The 14,883-nt window shown below is 38.3% G+C and overlaps 1 protein-coding gene across 1 annotated transcript; it reads right to left on the bottom strand.

Annotated features, from left to right (window-relative positions):
* Positions 1-1,222: 1,222 nt before the first annotated feature.
* Positions 1,223-5,452, bottom strand: LOC132148687 (G-protein coupled receptor 55-like). Its single transcript, XM_059557386.1, has 2 exons — positions 5,221-5,452; positions 1,223-2,472 (listed from the first exon to the last, which is right to left on the bottom strand). Exons 1-2 carry the CDS (start codon positions 5,221-5,223, stop codon positions 1,591-1,593), a joined length of 885 nt encoding a protein of 294 aa, XP_059413369.1. The 5' UTR covers positions 5,224-5,452; the 3' UTR covers positions 1,223-1,590.
* Between the last annotated feature and the right edge of the window lie 9,431 nt (positions 5,453-14,883).

Here is a 14,883-nt window from a genome sequence, read left to right as displayed (position 1 = left end):
ATTTAAATAGGACAATCTAATACCATACTGATATAAAACATACAAAGAGTAAGAAAATATATTCCATTCACTGTAATTAATAACATGAAGTGCATTTAACATTATGTTACTTCAATTTTTCCCAAACTGGGGTTTGTAAATGAACTGCAGGGGCTTCATCAGTTTAATAAAAAGATAATAATGCATTAAATCATAAATTTTTTTAATTAAAAATGTATTCTAACATTTAATAACATCAATCAAAATCAAATACTAAACTAAATGTGTTTACTTACTTGTCCTGTAATTGACCATTAACCAACAGGGAACTGTAAACATTCAAATGTGATAATTATTAAAATATTTATTTTAAAATCTCAGGGTACTTCAAGTTAATATATTAGGAAAAAAGGTGCAGATGACAAAAAAAGTTTGGGAATGCCTGCATTGCATATAAATGAAAATAATGTGAATTTGTGTATCTCAAAGGGGTCATATGATGCAATTTCAAGTTTTCCTTTCTCTTCGGAGTGTTACAAGCTGTTCGTGCATAGATAAGATCCATAAAGTTGCAAAGACTAAAGTCTCAAACCCAAAGAGATATTCTGTATAAAAGTTAAGACTCAGTCACATGTCCACAAAATTGTAAGACTTTCTGAATGCATGGAAGCATGAAATGAAAAAGAGGAATAGGAGAATCAATAAATTATGAAAGTGAAAAGTGAAAGTCGTGACATTTGCAAAGTATGGTAAGCCATACTCGGAATTGGTCCTCTGCGTTTAACCCATCCAAGTGCTCACACACAACAGAGAGTAGACTAAGGGTATATCATTTATTGCTATTGTGTTAATAATATGTTATCATCTATTCAATAAATAAGTAACTGTAGTCTGGTTAAGAGTATTTAACTGAATCTTTTTACAAGTACTTACTTTTTGGAACCTGATTACGTATAAACATAAAATAATATAAAAATAATACAATGTATAAATCTATATACAAATGTATATTATAATTTAAATTCTGATTTATTTTATAATGATTCATTAACTACTATTAGTATATAATATTGCTCAGATAAAAATTGCATGTGATCAAAGTCACTGGATAAAATCATAGCTAAGCTAATATAATATAATATAATATAATATAATATAATATAATATAATATAATATAATATAATACAATAATGTTATTTAAACTATATTATTGAATTCCATCATATAGGCATATTACTTCATCATGAAAATCATCATTAGAACAAAAAATGGCAAAGTGCAGAGGATAATCATTTAGACATTTTATTTGGGAAATATTGCATACAAAAATAAGTATATATTTTCTGAAAGTAACAGTCAAAACAAGAACACATGTACCCTTGTGGTGCCATGCCATAGTAGGCTACTTTTTGCGATTATCTTATTCATGCAACAAAGTTTTTAAAGTGTACTTTATAGAATTATTATGGTATTTCCATCAAATCTTGTAACCATGATTACACCAATGTTGTCAGATGTAGACCACACTTTGTTATACTGTGTTCTTCACATATGACGGGGATCTGCCTCAATCTAATCTAGATCAACTTACTCTAGATAACTTTTTTCATTCAGTATGAACAATTGTCCCTTTTACCAACTCTTTTCAGCAGAAAGTAATAGCCAATCGAATCCAGACAGCACCTGGTAGTAGCGATCCACTCAGAGACATCAAGAAACACGTGCACAAAGTCACGTGAATCATTTGATGATACATATTGCAACAAAAGACCAATATGAACGGGCGTGAAGCAAACTATGAATGTGAACATGTTCGCAGTGATGATAGCGGCAATGTTTTTCCTTTCCATTTTATCCCTGCCTTGGACATGCTTAAGGGATCTGATCAGGATGTAGATGGTTTGTGTGGAGCAAAGTATGACGATGAGCACTGGAATAAGAAACCCTAAAATCTCTAAAAGAAAGAAAAATCTGCTACTAAGCTTTTCTGTTATTATTAGGTCATAACAGGTCTGTAATTTGACTTGGTGAAGGTCGCCATAGTTACTAGCACAGATGACCACTATTATCATCCAGATGAAGATGCACTTTGAAATGGCGATCATCTTACTTCTGGAGGCCAGTGCTTTGGTCAGAAATGGAAATTTGACGGCTATGAATTGGTCAAAGCTGATGGCTGTAATGGTGAAGATGCTGCTGTACATGTTAGAGTATTGGGTGCACAGCAGGAATGTACACAATACACTGGGTTTAATCAGGCAAAAGGCTTCCAGTATCCTGAAAGGCAGAAAAATAATGGCTAGGAAATTGGCCACCAGTAGATTGAACATGTAGATGTGCATGTCTGTCCAGCGCTTGAGGCGGCAGAAGATACACAGAGCCGTGACGTTGAAGAAAAGGCCCAATCTGAAGACAGGTGGGTAGGCCACACGTTCAAAGTAACTGAGTGCTTTGTCTGTGTCGTTCCTCTCTGCACTGCAGTTATACTCCATCTAGACCAGAACCAACGATATTGTACAAAGGGTTAGTGGTCATTTAAGTGAGAAAGCTGCTTGAAGAGGTTTAAGTTCTTATTATTACAAGTAAAATATTTAAATGCATGAGCTCAGATGCTGCAGGATAGCCTGTTAGTTATATAGTTATTTTGGCTCGTTTTTTAATTAAATAGCAAAATGTGTCAGACGAATAATGCAGATTCTTTTCTCAGAATTAATTTGATCAGTTTCTTGTAGTTTTGGTGGTTTGCGCTGTCTGTGTGAAGTCAATTCATATGAAGTTAGAGGTGGGTTGTGTTTCATCATGAGCAATTAATGTTTCCCAACCAGGAAGTGTGCAAATATATTTTGTTTTATCATTTAAAGAACATACTACTTTTTTGTCAGTTATTTATATTGGAAAATGTACTTTGTGTAGAATACATGCTACATGGTTTTACATTTTATCTATGATACTGACACATTTTTAAATGTAGCTTAAATGTATAAATAGTTTCTTGACCACTGTATACAGACTGTAGAGCGTGTACGTGCAGATAAGCATGCTGAAACATGCAGCTTGATGTAAAAAAACACAGTGTGGTTTTAAAACAGTCATGTATATTTAAATACATAAATGAGGACAGGAAGTCTAGCATTTTGAGGTTACATGCAATGCTTTAAAGAGTTAATTCATCGAAAAATCTAAATGATGTCATTAATAACTCTCATGTCGTTCCAAACCCATGAGACCTCCGTTTATCTTCGGGACACAGTTTAAGATATTTTAGATTTAGTCCGAGAGCTCTCAGTCCCTCCATTGAAGCTGTGTGTACGGTCTACTGTCCATGTCCAGAAAGGTAAGAAAAACATCATCAAAGTAGTCCACGTGACATCAGAGGGTCAGTTAGAATTTTTTGAAGCATCGAAAATACATTTTGGTCCAAAAATAGCAAAAACTATGACTTTATTCATCATTGTCCTCTCTTCCGTGTCTGTTGTGACAGAGTTCAAAACAAAGCAGTTTGTGATATCCGGTTCGCAAACAAATCATTCGATGTAACCAGATATTTTTGAACCAGTTCACTACATCGAACTGAATCGTTTTAAATGGTTCGCATCTCCAATACGCATTAATTCACAAATTACTTAAGCTGTTAACTTTTTTTAATGTGGCTGCACTCCCTCTGAGTTCAAACAAACCAATATCCCGGAGTAATTCATTTACTCAAACAGTACACTGACTGAACTGCTGTGAAGAGAGAACTGAAGATGAACACCGAGCCGAGCCAGATAACGAACGAAAGATTGACTCGTTCTCGAGTCAAGAACTGGTTGCATCGGATTTCGGATCACCAGTAGTTCTTTCGAACAGTTCGATTCAATAAACCGGTTGAAGAAAACGGTTCACCGGTTCTTTTGCGCTCGACGTAATGGCGTCATTGGCAATGATTACCCTTGATTCAAGCCTTCGGTTTACCCACGCTCATAACATTAGCACAGAATCAGTTCAAAATCAATAATCAATATGTGGTTCTTGACTCGAGAACAAGTCAGTCTATTGTTCGTTATCTGGCTCGGCTCGGTGTTCATCTTCAGTTCTGTCTTCACAGCAGTTCAGTCAGTGTACTGTTTGAGTAAATGAATTACTCCGGGATATTGGTTTGTTTGAACTCAGAGGGAGTGTCAGCCACATTAAAAAAGTTAACAGCTTAAGTCATTTGTGGATTAATACTTATTGGAGACGCGCCCCGTTTAAAACGATTCAGTTCGATTTGGTGAACTGGTTCAAAAAGATCCGGTCACATCGAATGATTCGTTCGCGAACCGGATATCACAAACTGTTGTGTTTTGAACTCTCTCACAACAGACACGGAAGAGAAGACAATGATGAATAAAGTAGTAGTTTTTGCTATTTTTGGACCAAAATGTATTTTCGATGCTTCAAAAAGTTCTAACTGACCCTCTGATGTCACGTGGACTACTTTGATGATGTTTTTCTTACCTTTCTGGACATGGACACTATACCGTACACACAGCTTCAATGGAGGGACTGAGAGCTCTCGGACTAAATCTAAAATATCTTAAACTGTGTTCCAAAGATAAACGGAGGTCTTACGGGTTTGAAACAACATGAGGGTGAGTTTAATAATGACATAATTTAGATTTTTGGGTGAACTGTCCCTTTAACAAACAATAGCTTTTATAATGAATAAGTTGATTGTGTGAAATAGTTTTATATGCAGTTTAGAAACATGCATTAAAGCTCTGAATACAAAATCATAACATGTAAAACATACAGGTTTTAATGATCTTATTTTTATAATAGTAAAAAGTGCTAGTATATTCCTGCTACAGGCAGTATAATTACAAATATTACATTTGTAAAGAATTTGTTATGATTTTAGGATTTACTCTTTCTTTTTAATATTATTTTATTTTATTATTAATGTATTTAGCTAGTTTATTGTTGTAAAGTACTTCATTAATTTTAAACTTGTTTCTTAAGGTGCTATATAAATAAATCTGACAGTGAAATAACCATGAATATGAATTATATGTTATTAAAAATGATGCTAGATGTTTTGAATAATTACATGATTCAGCATGACTTCTGTAAACTCTTCCGTAATCCCTATAGCATTTAAACTCATTGCCTTAAATAACATAATGTTAATAAAACAAGCTTGACTGCTACTTGAATAAGTTTTTTTTTTACGTCTAGTTATTCCTTCATTTCCCTGATTGACAACAAGAACAACTCACCATGATTTCTAGCTTGTTCTTCTCTCAAAAAAAGCCTGTGAGTCTGTCAGAAGTGCAGTTCTGGATGCTGTGACAAGCCCTAGGTTTAAAGAACTGAAAAGCGTAGGCTGTATGTTGCATGACCTGACAGCCTGTGTCTTTCTTCTGCTGATGCTAAATGATGTTGCATCATCAATGTAGATTATGATTGAACCTTTGACACTGAAGGTGCTATAAGGTGTCAGAACACTGGTACACAAAAAACCTTAATGCATATGGTTTTGAGGGTGTGCAGAGAGTTTAGTGTGTACTGTATGTGGTTAAGCGCACACACACACACATATATACAGGGTGCAATTTGCCGGGGGGGATGCATAGGATTTCCCCTTTCTGGTCAATGTATCCCTGCCTCTGCTTAATTATTTTTATCCCCGGTGGGGATAAATTTATCCCCCCCTCAAAGTGATCAGTGCTACTACACCAGAGGTGGGTAGAGTACCCAAAAACTGTACTCAAGTAAAAGTAAAAGTACTTCTAGAAATATTTACTCAAGTAAAAGTAAAAGTACTAGTCTTGAATAGTTACTTGAGTAAGAGTAAAAGAGTATCGGATACAAAATCTACTCAAGTAGTTAGTTACTAGTTACTTTGGGTCATATATACTGAGCCTATTTTTATTTAGATATATAGATAAAATGTATGTAATGTATGTGTGCGTGTATAAATGTATATATTTCATCAGCCTTTACTCCAATTTATGTAATTTATTATAAAACCCTGTCTGTTTACTTAAGTAACAGATATAGGTGTCATGCCATAGCATATTTTTAATACGACTGACTTTATATTAAATGTGAATTTAACATTGAAAGTTAATGTGATATAAATATTGCTACTAATCTTTCATTGTTCAGAAAGAGAGCAAATGACACTTACATTATTAAAGATAATTTTCACTGACAGTCTAGATTTCAATCACTCTCAGAAACTCCCATTAAAATCACTGAAACTGTTAACACTGTGAAATCAATATCTTAATTAAAGATTCGTACACACATCTGCACTTTGTTGTTTCTGATGAGAGAATTCGCCAGAAAGAGGCATTCAGTCAGCGAGCGAGTGAAGGAAGCACCGGCATTTAGCGATGACTCATCTGAACGCCTCTGATTGGCCAATGCTTTAATAAGCTCAAAAGAATCATGTGTGATTTGTTATAATGCGCAGCGCTGTATAAACGCATCTATCTCTGGATCAGCGCCAGCAAGCAATCACAGATCTGAATTTAGCAGCTGATAATATGACTCGCTGAACGTACTTGCACCAGTGTGATTGTATTAAAATTAATAAAATCTTAATCGGCTATTTTTTGTCTTTTGGAAGCTGCATTCAACTTGACTCCCCTCTGTTATAAGCCACACACGTACAACAAACTAATGTCACAGTGGTATCGTGTACTGTAATCGAATGTAGCCCAAGTTATTACCTGTTAAACAGTAGACAGCACACACGGTGTTCATCTAATAAGGATCTCCATCGCTAGCAAATAATAGCCTTTGCAGATTTCAATTCAGTGCAGTTCCAGCCACGTTTTCAACGCTCTTTCTGTTCTTAAACGTTACAACTCCGAGTGAACCACTTCAGACGCTCAGCGCGTGCGGCAGGGAACTGAACGACTCATTCAAACTGATTCATGAACCAATTCACTCGTTTGCCAATTGGTTTGATCAAGCCTTTGAACAGAATTGACTCAAAAGAATGAATCATTCACGAATAGGCATCGCTCATTGCCCAGAGAAAAGTAGACGGCGCGTTTGGAATAAACTGAAGCATTATAACATTTATTGCATTAAGATAAAGTAACGAGAGGAGCGTCGCCCACAGTAACGAAGTAAAAGTACAGATTTTTCCCCAAAGATTTACTCAAGTAAGAGTATAAAGTACCCATCTTTAAATATACTCCGAAAAGTATTCGTTACCCCAAAAAATTACTCAAGTAAATGTAACGAAGTAAATGTAACTCGTTACTACCCACCTCTGTACTACACTAGTGGCGAGATGGATCACAAAACTTATCATGGATCCGTGGTTTGATTAAAGTCAATTTGATTTTAAAATGTGCTACTTTGGCTTGCTGTCTGTATTCACCACTCTGCAGACTTGCTCAATGTCCCGGCCACGGCATTATCTGATTGGTTACACCTCACGAGTAATAGCCTATCAACATTTATGAGACGGTTGAAGCCGGTCCGTTGGGCAGTGGAGTTGCCAACTTGGCGACTTTGTCGCTAGATTTTTCCAAAAAAAGCAACTAGCAACAAATCTAGCGTCTTTTTGGACAATCATTATTTAGTCTCTGAGACTCTCTGGTGCTGCCGCATGAGCGTGAGGTCTCTCTTTCCCAGCGCGAGCCCCTCTCTCTGCTTCTGCTGTGTTCAGCGAGCACAGAGAGCAGCAGCACTTTCAGTAAAAAAAAAAGATATTCTGTTGCTTCTAACTCTATTTTACAAGCAAGTATAGCCGACATCAGTCACAGCACAACCACTGACTTTATCGTATGTGTATTTGAATTCATTAGACAATGTCGTGAATAATATTTTATTGTTAAGAGAGCTGGTTATGTAGTCTTAATACACTTACATAAATGGCGCAGGCGCGTCCAGTTCACGCAAATGAGGCGAATTGACTAGCACAGATAATGCATCTGTCTTTTCTATCATTTCACTGATTTAATTCTTGCGTGTTTTTTCATTGTGCTTGATCACAGTTCATTTGTATGGGGAAAGATAAGCTATAAGAGTAAAAATATTGCATTAGGCTGCTTCATGAGTTAATAAGAAAAAAGATTTTACAATTCCTGCAAATGCAGTGATGAAGTTCATGTTCTCATGATTGATTTTTATGAATTAAAATGTTTCAAAACATTTCAAAACAGCTAGTTCATGCATTCATGACCTCTAGACTGGACTACTGTAATGCACTTCTAGCTGGTTGTCCTGCTTCTTCAATAAACAAGCTACAGGTAGTCCAAAATGCAGCATCTAGAGTCCTTACCAGGTCAAGAAAATATGATCATATTACCACAATTTTATTGTCTCTGCACTGGCTACCTATTAAGTTCTGTATCAGTTACAAATTATTATTACTTACCTATAAAGCTTTTAATGGTTTAGCTCCTGTGTACTTAACTAGCCTTATACCATGTTACAATCCATCACGCTCCCTAAGGTCACAAAACGCTGGACTTTTGGTAGTTCCTAGGATAGCAAAGTCCACTAAAGGAGGTAGAGCTTTTTCACATTTGGCTCCCAAACTCTGGAATAGCCTTCCTGATAATGTTCGGGGTTCAGACACACTCTCTCTGTTTAAAACTAGATTAAAAACACATCTCTTTAGCCAAGCATTTGAATAATGCATCTCATGATCTTGGACTGCAGTTCAATCTGATCAAATGTGCATTACTAGATCCAGAACACCTGAGAAGAGATGATGCCAACCCCTCAGAGGACCCCAGATGATGCCAACCCTGAAACAACACACAGAACTACCAAATCTGTTTGATTGCAACATATAATAATTGCTGTTAATAGTGTTTGTCTGTTTGATCATGTATTTAATTGAGTTTTCATAAATTTCTGCCATATGCACATAAACTGACAATCACCACTGATAACCTAATACTAAATTATTTTTCTGTGAAGTTGCTTTGCAATGATTTTTATCATAAAAAGCACTATACAAACAAACTTGAATTGAAATAGGAGCTTAAAATATTTGAATGATTAACTAAATTAAGTTTTTATTCACCAGTATTCTTTATTTGAACCACAGTTCCCTTTCATAGGTCACTTCGACCCACCAATCCTATTGGCCAAATAGCGCTTGGCACCGCCCTACGCATGCGTACGCATCGTATACCTGGGTGCCGCGCGCCATTTCGCTCAGATTTCATTCCTTCAGGGAAGCGAATCATCTGTGCCCTAGGATTCATCTCGCGTTCTCCAGCGGTTTCTACGAGCAGTGTTAACTCCTCTTCGCGGACGCGATGAGTCAACGAAAGGTAAGAGCCGTATAATGGGTTTATCACGTTCTCTCCATGTCCACGTCTACATGTTCTCTCCATGATAGTCTACGGCTACAGTAAAAAAAAAAAAAAAAAAAAGAATCCGCGCTCTGGAGTGTATTTCTATAAGTCGCCTCGCGTCTGACCCCCACCGTTCGCTTCTGCGGTCGCCGAGGCCCCGCACGAGGTGTTGGTTAGGGGCGATATGTGCGGCTTGACTATGAATACAGTGATGCACAGGAGTTTTTCCACTTGCTCGCTCTCCCCCACTTGAGCGTGTTAATCAGCAGATTTGCTTTTTCAAACTATGTTTGTCCAACCGCGGCTTCGAACTCAGAGAAGGCTCTGGCCGGCACATGCGGTTCTCTCCCTCCGAGTGGACAGGAGAAACGCGCCTCCCCTTCCTCAGTGAGCTATTTATGTGGCTACACGCGCCGAACTCGGCCGCGGCCTAAAGTCTTGTCGAAGGCGTATCGAGTCGTGTCTAATTTCGGCAAATTTACTTCTCTTTATGGCGGTTCTTAACGAGAAAGCCTCTCGTCCCCCCCCCCCCCCCCCCCCCCACGCTCTAACATTGACTGTCTCACAACAAAGGCAGTCATTGAACTGAGCTATCATTTGAGCGCCCCCTCAGACACTCTGCACAATCCAGCCTTCAGAGTTTGAGGGACGGCACAAGAGGCTGGCAAAGACGGCCAGTTTATGACGGCTCACACAGCTGCCGCGTTCTCGCTAGCGGCGTGGCCCGATATTTATCTTTGTTGGATTAAATCCTGCCGTGGATACGCTTCAGGATTATACACAACGAAACGCAGTGAGTTCTGTCGATCTGTCGATCCGAGCTGTTCATGTCCCCGGACTTTTGAACTTTGGAGCGGATTTGCTATCCAGACAGACTCTGGAGCAAGGGGAATGGAGATTACACCCCCAAACGGTGAATCTCTTATGGCAGATTTTCGGAGAAGCGAGAGTGGATTTATTCGCGTCGAACATGACTACGCATTGCCCGCTATGGTTCTCCCTATGCCCCCCATCGCCCTTGGGCTTGGATGCGTTAGCTCATAGCTGGCCCAGGACCAGTTTGTATGCTTTTCCCCCAATTCGTTTGATCCCAGCGGTATTATCCAGAATACGGCTGGACAGAGTGGAACAGCTGCTGCTGGTGGCTCCGCGGTGGCACACACAGCCGTGGTTTGCAGACCTGATCAGTCTGTTAGCGGGCTCTCCATGGGAGATTCCCCTCAGACAGGATTTATTATCACAAGCACAGGGACTGATTTGGCACCCGAGGCCAGATCTATGGAAACTGTGGGCGTGGCCTCTGAGCGGAGTGAGTTAGTATGTCCCGGTCTTTCTGTTGAATCTACCGAGACTATACTGAATTCTAGAGCAGCTTCTACGAGACGCTTATATGCTTTCAAGTGGAGACTGTTTATGACCTGGTGTGAAATTCGTAATATGGATCCAATTTACTGCCCAGTGGCTTCAGTAGTGGAGTTCCTTCAGGACCGTTTTTCGGATGGAGTGACACCAGCCACTCTAAAGGTTTACGTGGCAGCCATTTCAGCTTACCACGAATAGATAGACGGTGCCTCAGTGGGCCGTCATCCACTGGTTTCTCGTTTCATACAGGGTGTGCGAGGCTGAGGCCTTTCCGCCCCGTGCGAGTTCCTTCATGGGATTTATCCATTGTGTTGCAGGGTTTATCAGGGCATCCGTTTGAGCCCTTGGAAACTGTACCGGATAAAATCCTGACTCTGAAGACACTTCTTCTCATGGCTTTATCCTCCCTCAAGAGAGTTGGGGATTTACAGGCTCTCTCTGTCTCACCCTCGTGCATGGAATTTGCACCGGGCTCTGTGAAGGTGTTGTTGCAACCGAGGCCTAATTATGTCCCTAAGGTCGCATCTAATCCCTTTCACTTCCAGCAAGTGGTCCTGGAGGCTTTATCCCCTGCTGAGGCGGGGTCTGGAGATCTAAGTCTTTGCCCTGTGAGAGCTTTAAAGACTTATGTGGATCGTACAGCCCCATGGCGTGAGTCTGACCAGCTGTTTGTCTGTTTTGGACATAAGAATAAAGGCCATGCGGTTACAAAACAGCGCATGTCCCATTGGCTGGTGGAGACAATATCTTTAGCCTATGAGGCGCGCAGACTCGCTTCGCCCTTAGGAGTTAAAGCTCATTCCACGAGAGCATTGGCTTCTTCTCAAGCTTTTCTCAGTGGATCTTCTATGGATGATATCTGTGCTGCGGCAGGTTAGTTCTCACTGAGCACTTTTATCAAGTCTTACAGTCTGGATGTGAGGATGGCCCCTGGCTCCCGGGTTCTCTCTGCTTGAGCAGATGCTTCCTTGGATCCTAGCTATCAGGTATGTCAGGCGTTATGGTATAGCGTTCCCATAGCAGGTGACGTCACCGCAGCATCGAAGTGACCTATGAAAGGGAACATCTCGGTTACGTATGTAACCATGGTTTCCTGAATAGGGAACGAGAAGTACAGACATAAAAATACACCCAGTGGCCATCATGTTCAAAAATTTGATAACTATAATAAATTATAATGTAAAAAAGCTTTTTATCAGCAGGTTTTCACACAAGAATAGCCTTCACATCTGAAGACATCTTTGTAGTTTTACTTTTTTAAATCAGAAATTGCACTTATGTAACACTAATTTCAGTATATTTTTATGCTTGCAATGAATCCAAATTGTTCACATCAAGATGAGACATCAAGCCAGCCGCGGTTTGAGATGAGGAGATAGGATATAGTACCAGAATCCACAGAAGAATCAAGCTGTGCAAATGTCTAATTCAGTAGTTTCGTCATACTGAGGAATGTTTATGGTGACACTCCTACTTCTGCTGTTTGCATGATTGTTTTGTGTCATGATTGTGTTTCTCTCATAAAATTATCTACTTTTCAAATAAAAAGTCATTTAAACTGGCCCAGTAAAGTGCAGCCACCATATCTCTGATATTGATGTATTTTTCTTAACCACTAGATGGCACAAACCCATCAAATGAGTTAACCCTTTCGTGCATGGTGTCCACATTTGTTTCCACATTTTCTCCAAACCACTTGAGGGCAGTGTCAGTAGATTGACAGCAATATCGTAACAGTGGCTACTATCTTGCATTCCAAATATTCATTGCTTGATGGCATCATTAATCCAAGATGGCTAACCACATAGCATTGTGCTAAATGCCCAAGGCATATCTGTAAAAACGATATATATATATATATTTGCTGATGATACTGTGGTTCTGGGCCTAATTCACAACAATAATGAGACCACATACTTGGAGAAGGTAGACAAACTAACATCATGGTGCCAGGACAACTCTCTCTCTCTCTGAATGTGAGCAAAACTAAATAACTGATTGCGGACTTTAGGAAGAGACAAAAGCAGCCCTATACTCCTCTTATGATCAGATGGACCCCTGTGGAGAGGGTGAGCAGCTTCAAGTACCTTGTTGTAAACATCTCCGAGGACCTGACTTGGACTACACACATTCAAACTAAGGTTAATAAAGCCAGGCAAAGACTGTACCATCTACAACAGCTGAGGAAATTCAGGGTTTCACCAGCAATTCTGAAAACTTTCTGTTCAGGGGCCATAGAAAGTGTATTGACTCTGTGTATCTCAGTGTGGTATGGGAACAACTCCAGTCAAGACTGCAAAGCCCTGCAGAGAATTGTGCGCTTAGCTGAACGCATCGCTGGGTCTGTTCTCCCCTCTCTGCAGGACATCTACCTCAAACGCTGCAGAAGCAGAGCTGTTAAAATCAGCAAGGACTCCACCCACCCCAGTAACCATCTTTTCACTTTGCTGCCATCTGGTAAGCCTCTTCCATAGCCTGATGGCAAAAAAACTGAGGAGTTTCTTCCCCCAGGCCATCAGGCTCCTAAACTTAAAACCAGTTTCTTAACATCTTTATGTCTCCACTTAATATTCAGTTAAGTAAGATAATCATCATTCTCTACCTCACAACCTGTCAACCTGTTTGCACATTTGCCTGTTGTACATTCCTGTGTACCTTAATATTTAAGACTACAGTATAATGCACATATGCACATTGCCTCTTGTACATCCCTGTGTATCTTAATTTTTAAGACTACAATGTACTTTCATGCACATTATTCTCTATTCTATGTTTAATTCTACAGTATACATCTTTTTTATAATTTATTCTTATATTTTATTGTTTACTTTTATTTCATTCTTTCATAGCTATATTTGTGTATATTTTCCTCTGTGTTGTAATCTTTAATAAATGCACTGTCCATGGAGCGGACCTAACTCACATTTCACCGCTGGTTATATATGCTCTATATAATTGTGTATGTGACAAATAAAAGTATTGTATCTTGAATCTTAACCTGCTGGTATATCTTTTCTATTTTTTTCAAAAATGTTACGAATTGTCTTATATTGTAATAAAACAGACATTTAACAAATATATCAACATAAATAACCATTTAAAATTATATGTTACAGCATTAAATGGCAACTTTACACATACCTGTACATATGGAGACAAATTTGCATATTGTCTTCCAAACAGGGACAGTATAGGTCAAAGTCTCAGTACAGAATAATAGAGAATATCACAGATGGATAAGGATGAAAATATAAGTTATACACTGCTTAGTAAAAGTTTTTCATGATTTGCCCATATTGCTAATATAGGTTTCCCAATACGTACTGTTATTGTTCCTACAATGTGTATTTTATTGTTATTATATTGTGAATTATTCTTTTTAATCACTGACCTGATATAAATAGCATAGCATGCCATAAAAAACCCCTCAATATTCTATATTTTCAGCTGTGGCTTTATGTCCTATTTTACACCTTTGTTGCATGGCGTCCACATACAGTTAAATCATTTTTAATTATTTTTATTTTTAATAAAAAGAATCATAAAAAAAAATCTAGTTAATGTTTTCAATAATTCATTCATGAACGGGTTAAAATAACTGTGTAAGTAGAGCAATATAAATGCAAATGGGGCAAAAAAAAAAAACCTTTTCAGTTTAGAAACATTTTGCAATGTCAGGCCTAATTATTTCACCAAGATAAGTGGGAGATCATGCAAAAAGCATGTTGTTTTAAGTATTAGTATTGACCTGAATAAGATATTTCAGATAAAATTTAATATCCGCAGTGTTTTTTTTTTCAAGACACTGCTGTACATCAGAAGTGTACCTCAGTTTGAATATGAAAAAAAAAACTTTTTTTCATAAGAATAATTGGAAGAAACCATACTGCCACAAAAAATACAGCATGTTTTACTTTTGAAATTATTTGGCAACTAATACAAAACTATTAAAGTTATTAGAAACAGAATGTCACCAGACCATCTGCTTTACAAATTTAGTTTTCAGTCTCAGTTTGTTGGGGGGGGGGGGGGGGGGGGGGGCTCCTCTTTTGCAGACAGAGTACAGGATAAATGTAGACGAGTTGGTTTCTCATATCTGTGTCTGTAAAACATCAGGATAAGCCAGATTCTCCATTTCATGAGTCTGTGTTCTGTGTAAAAAAAAAAATACATTGCTATTTGCCAACTACACATCTCTACTCCAGCAAAGATCAAACCTTATATTGATGATCAGCTGACACA

The sequence above is a fragment of the Carassius carassius genome, chromosome 9 (genome assembly GCF_963082965.1).
Source record: "Carassius carassius chromosome 9, fCarCar2.1, whole genome shotgun sequence".
NCBI lineage: Eukaryota > Metazoa > Chordata > Actinopteri > Cypriniformes > Cyprinidae > Carassius > Carassius carassius.
This window is presented reverse-complemented; position numbering and strand designations above follow the sequence as displayed.